Source organism: Protopterus annectens, chromosome 2.part0, assembly GCF_019279795.1.
Source record: "Protopterus annectens isolate FY-2018-M chromosome 2.part0, PAN1.0, whole genome shotgun sequence".
Lineage (NCBI taxonomy): Eukaryota > Metazoa > Chordata > Ceratodontiformes > Protopteridae > Protopterus > Protopterus annectens.
The window spans coordinates 1,701,983,823-1,701,989,822 of record NC_056728.1 but is presented as its reverse complement, the minus strand read 5'-3'; the positions used below and the strand labels follow the sequence as shown (position 1 = coordinate 1,701,989,822).

Here is a 6,000-nt window from a genome sequence, read left to right as displayed (position 1 = left end):
AGGAGAAAAAAATATATCATTTTCTCACTGAGCTGTTTAACCTGAACAGTGCTGAGATACGACCCTTTTAGGATAAAGTTTATAATAGTCTCTGGTTTCAACCACACCCATTCTAGAACCAGCCCTGCTCTAATCTGTGTGCACAGAAAGCTGCTGTGGTTTATGGGGTGGGGGGTCTGGGGATTGTGTGGCTATTACAACTTTAATTTTCATTACAGTCAAACCTTAGAGGTGTGCACATGAAGTCATTATAGTTTGTGTTTGAGCTGAGGACAGTGTGGTCATTATTTACTTTTCTCACTGACCTCACAGATGTAAAAAGAAGGTTACTATAGCTTGTGTAGGGGTGGTGTACTCTCTAGGAGCAACAAATTAAATGATATTACTGAAATCATTCTCACAATCACACATCAGGCACATATACAGGGGGTTGACTTTGAGGGTTAGGAGTGAGGATGCATGCTATGTATATGTATGTCAGCAGTCACTTGAAATATATGACTAAGGCAATTTGAACCTCTGCTTTCACCCCAATCTAACACCAGAGGGATGCATAGGCAGTGACTGCCTTTTGTGGGGGGTTAAGGAGGCAGGCAGTATTCCCATATATGATCTGTGTATCCTCACAGCAACTGGCGTGCTAGTTTATTGTAAGCTACTATTACATCAGCTTTGAACATTAAGCCTTGGGCTTATTATTATGTCTTCCTTGAAAGAAATAAAATAAGACTGAAATTCTTTTCTTTTTCATGATTTTTGTTTAGGTCACCACTGGAGTAAAATGCTGAAGAAAATGTTCTAAAATTCATGGCAGACCATCTGTAAACATATGGCTCCATGAGCCCTGGCTTATCTGGGTTATTTCCTAAATGGTTATTACTATGTATCTTGGTCAGGAAAGGTCTGTTGAAAGGATGTAAGGACAACTGAAGCTGAACAGCAGCACCAAATTTGTTTCCTTAATCATAATTTCTGTTCAAGCCATTATTGGATGAACAGGTTGTGTAAAAGGGAAAAAAAAAATAAAATGCACTTCACAGCATACAGAAAATTATTGTTTCTTGAAAAAGCTGAGAGTACGGTAAAATGTGAGAAAAGGAAGAAAAAAGTAATGTGCATGGTATGGAGAGCCCAAAGGAGGAAGGATCAGAGGAGAGGACTGTGCAGGGGGGGGTGTTGAAACAGTATGTCAAGTCATCACTTCATTTAAGTCCAGACCTGTACATACAGTTAATGTAATGTATCATTGTTGCAACTAAATGCCAGTAACTGTAAGTGTCCCTTTGTTAGACAGCAAAGTGTGGTATATAGGCCTGTTATAATGTAAAAGATTGTCGCTACAGGTCTGTCTGTGTGCTACTCCTAAAGGTTTGCAGTGCAAAATAAAAGGTTTCTTAGGAGGGGTGGCATTGACAGGATGATAGTATCTACTTATACTGGAAGTGCCTAGGGGGGCCCCCCTAACTTGACATTTGTGCTGGCATGGTACCATATCAGTGATAAAAGTGTGATCACTCCACTAAAACTGCCCTTGTATATTCTCCTGAATCACATAGAATGAATTTCTGGGATAAAACGGAGACTGTACTCCTTAAATTAAATCACTATTCTTAACTTCCAGTCTGAATCACATCGGACACACATTCCCTACTAAGCATACCACTAATAAAAGCGTGAAAATCTTAAGTAAACTTGAATACATGCAACCATCTTCCCAAATAAATTGAACAGGACATAGTTCCAGCCATGTGCCAGTTTTGCAAAAATACTGGTAATAAGTGTGGTCACCCCCTACAAATAATGCCACAGCAACCAACCATTTTTCAATCTAAACTACATAGGACACGGTCTAGTTCTTTCTGGTATGTATATGAGAGATAGATATTATCCCTGTACCTAGGAAATACGTATACTATTTGTTAGTATAACACATATCTTCTTTACTAAAAAACGACCGTACCACTAAATCGTGCCTGCTCTCAGGACTTTTCCAAAATTAGTTACTTATGCTGTGCGTTACCACAAAATATGCCTTCTTTAGAAATGATCGTTTATGACAAGTTAAACTCACTGACTTCGTCGTTTTTTTTTTTCAGACACAGAAAACGAATGTTGTCTCTGTAGTTCGGTTCCCTCGTGGTACTTTTACTGCAGACTTTAGTTTTACCTCCCTATGTACACTTATGTATCCCCAGGCTGTTTGACTTCCCTACAGCCAAAAGGGTGCTACGCTGTACGTGAAATGCTAATTATCCTTCCAGATCATAGCTTTCAGTGAATCGGGCAAATATCAACCGATTTGGGGAAAATCCAGAAATAATCAGGGGCACTTTTAAAATATTTAGTACTATTAACCTCAAACACTGACATAGCAAGATCCACTTTCTTAAGTAAAACAAGTCTAAATTCAGCATTTAAGTTTAATTCACTACATTTTCTCCAAAAGTCACCAGTTTAAGGAGGCATTAAGAGGTAGAGATCTAAAATTTGAGTTAAACTCGTGGTCGTCCCTTTAAAATAGGGACAATTGAGAGGCATGATCTAGATTATCAGTAGATATGCATACGTATGTTGTATGTGTCCTCTGATGGACTGGTACCATTCAGAATTCGATCCCATCTTTACACTCAGTGGTGCCAAGGAGGACTCTTAAGGCTAGAGCAAGTATCAAAAATTAATCTCACTTAAGAAACCAAAAATTCAAAAACGTTATATTTTCTGGATCATGCACTAGCTGCAAAATTACATCAGCACTACGCTGTTGTTCTGGTTATCAGCAAAATAGCAGTTATCCATTTAAAATACCAAGTAAGCTTTCTTTCCACATACACATTTTGCTTAAACACTAAATCTGCAAGCAATTAAAACATGTACTATTTATACAAACAAGTCCGTAACCTCATAGACATGCAAAAATAATGAAGGTTTTATATTTTCTAGAGCGTTCCCTTATCTGCAACCAACCACAACTAACATGTTCCAGGCATATTTTACTCAGGAGAAACTGTGCCCAATAGCTGGAAGCCCAGGAAAGATGCTTTCTTCCTGAGCCCACCCTTTTACTTTGTACGCATGCCCAATACTGCGAAGCCGGTTTTTTCCTCAGCTTCCGTTAAGGATGCGAAAGTGAGAGATTAATCCGTGTCGTACAGGTTCTTTGCCAGAGTATTGCACTTCGTAGTCAGTCTGTGTTGTGGGACATTCCACAGGAGTATACAGATTTTGTGCTGCTTGACTAGAACACTGTCCTGATATGTCGGTAGTAGGTATTGACCTGGGGTTTCAAAATTGCTACATTGCAGTGGCACGGAGTGGGGGGATCGAGACCATTGCAAATGAATACAGTGACAGGTGTACCCCGTAAGTAATGATGCGCGACACTTCAGCCATTTGACTGTTGTTAATCCTGAGTCATGGCCTAGGGTGCATACTAATAACAGGCGATCTCCTCATAGCGTCAGTTTTCATTCATTCGTATTGTCTGTGCATGTATTAAATCTGACAGATGTCACGATTATTTTAATCTGTGTAGTTTTAAAGTACTGTTAGACGAATTGCTCTAAGTTCGAATATGTAGTTAAATGAAGGTGGTGTAAATTGTATCTTCTGAGACAACTGCAGTATATCAGTGCTTGATTTTTTTTCTTTAACCGTGCCTGATTCACCTTGACTTTATAGTTAGGGTGTTGTATTGATTGGCTAGGGATTGTTAGAATGACAGGTAAGTGTGAGTTGTTTAACTGCAGCAGTATCTGCCATGCCGAATATTTTTAGTTATTTGGATTTGAGGAGTGTGTTAAGGCTATTTTTAATGTGTTTAGTCAGTTGGGCATGATTATATCATATCTGTGGCATTCAGTAAGTATGCATTAAGTATTAATAACTTTACCGACAGCAGTTTACTGCTGTTATAATTGAAGATACAGTCATCTCTAAAACAGATATCAGCTCTAGTGTTCTCACAGTGGTAGAATTCATTACTGAAGTTGGCTGGCAAAAGATAAATTCTGAAATTAAAGTCTACAGTTTTATCTAAAAAGACATATTTTCAATATCTTGTGGTGAGCCTTTGCTACTTTTCATCTGTTTTTTTCCTGATTAAAGTCACAGGAGTAAGGGATGGAAAGTCTCTAGCTTTCAGAAAACTGTTTTGTAGAGATTATTTAGTCATCTTTTGCTGTTCTCCCTCAGTATGTTGGCAACAAGATGCTAGAAAAATTTACATATTTTGTTAGTCTGAGAATTTCTAAGTGTATTTGTGTTTTGTTAAAATAGTTTTCACCATGACGAAACAACATAAAATACAATGTTGCTTTACTGTGAGCATCTTTCTTCTCGCTGTGTTTTTGCTGAGTGTTAAATTTGTTGAACTAAGAGTCTAGTCTCTTGGTGCATAAAGTCAGTTCAGGCACAAAGATGCACCATGTTTCTTGCTTGTTACATTTAATATGTATGCTGTATTCCTGTGTCACACTGCCTTTGAGTATAGTTTGTGCATTGCATTTTCTTGCTTTTACCAGGTAGCATGCCATGTTTACCATTACTTTTAGGTCTGTTGTACTTTCTGCATAGGAATATACTGAAACAGTTTTTTGTATGCATAGGTTTGATATTCAATATGATAATCCTCATTATCCTTTAAAAAGTTTGACTGTAGAAATTGGAAACCCTGTACTGATATTTTTAGTTCTGTGTATGTGCATCAGGACTAATTTTGAAGGAATATAATGTCTGTCTTACTGTGGCTGTAAAGAGAGACTTGTTTCATAAACTTGAAAAGCACTGTGTAATGTGGCTTTCATTTTTATAGTTAAGATTCTTGATCTGGTGTTAGATTCCCCAGTGGCACATCCCAGACATAGACTTTCAAGTAGAACTTAATCAGACAATGCCTTGTAGAACAGGCAGAAGTGACCCTTAATTAAGCTGTGAGAAACAGAATATAAAATATTTCTGAAGCCTTTCAAAATAAAATGTTCCAACTGATTGAGCTTTGTAGCTGGGAACTAAATAAATGACCATTTGTTAACTGGGTAAGCCCACTGAAGACATTCCTTTTTCAGGGTTGACCCAGTCACAGTAGGTAAATGGAGCCTGTGTGAATCAAACCAAGGACTGCTGTAAGGTCAGTGATTAGCATTTTTAAACATCTGTGCCAGACTGGTTCAGAGCACTTTTTCAAATTGTCACTTGTTTGAAGGCTATAGAACACAACATTGTTTTCAATAATTGGTCAGATTATTGTAATCATAAAGTGGTACATTGATCTGCCTGGAGTGATCAGACTTGCCCTTTAGTGTTAGGCTGCAGAATATATGTTATGCATTTTTGACTAGCAAGTTTTGTCTTCTTGTTGTTAGATCTTTAAAATATATTACTATTTATTTTGCATTTGTAATCGTCGCTTGTCTTGTATATCTGAATAAGACGATGAGGCTTGGTTGTTTGTTTAAGTAGTTTATTACATACAAACACATCAGGACGGATGGCAGGAACTTTAAATTTAAATGAACTAACTGACTGACTACTGCACACATGCATGCTATCACTCTGGCTGCTCATTCAAAATGGCACTCTTGCTTGCACGTGCTCAATACTTACATGCAACTGACTGGAATGCTTCTTAAAGGTATATCATTTACTCTGATCTACATCCTCCTTCTTTACTGAGCGGTCTCACATTGACAATGACATTTGAATAGGCATGCAATTATACAGACTATAATAAACAAAACGACAGTCATGTCCAGATTGCTGTGTATCTGGAACTAGGTCTGGAAATGCGACCTGATGTCGTAATGTAATAGCTAGGACTGGATTTAACAACAGGGACAGTCACTGGGGAATGCTCTGCTTCAGGACTCTCGGGGATATTCTTTGGAATACGGATTGCTGATGGAATGTCCTCTGGAACAGGAACATTACACACATCACTGTGAGAATTAGAATCTTTATTACAGGCAAGATGCTGTAACACTGGCTCGGACACTGGTAATAAAT

General features: G+C 38.0%; 1 protein-coding gene across 1 annotated transcript in view; it reads left to right on the top strand.

The window, feature by feature from the left end:
- The first annotated feature begins 3,077 nt into the window (after positions 1 to 3,077).
- Positions 3,078 to 6,000, top strand: part of HSPA4L (heat shock protein family A (Hsp70) member 4 like) — a 2,148,355-nt gene continuing 2,145,432 nt past the window's right edge. The window contains exon 1 of the mRNA XM_044061754.1: positions 3,078 to 3,360. Within this exon, the coding sequence (XP_043917689.1) occupies positions 3,254 to 3,360 (107 nt within the window). The 5' untranslated portion in view covers positions 3,078 to 3,253. The remainder of the gene's footprint in view (positions 3,361 to 6,000) is intronic.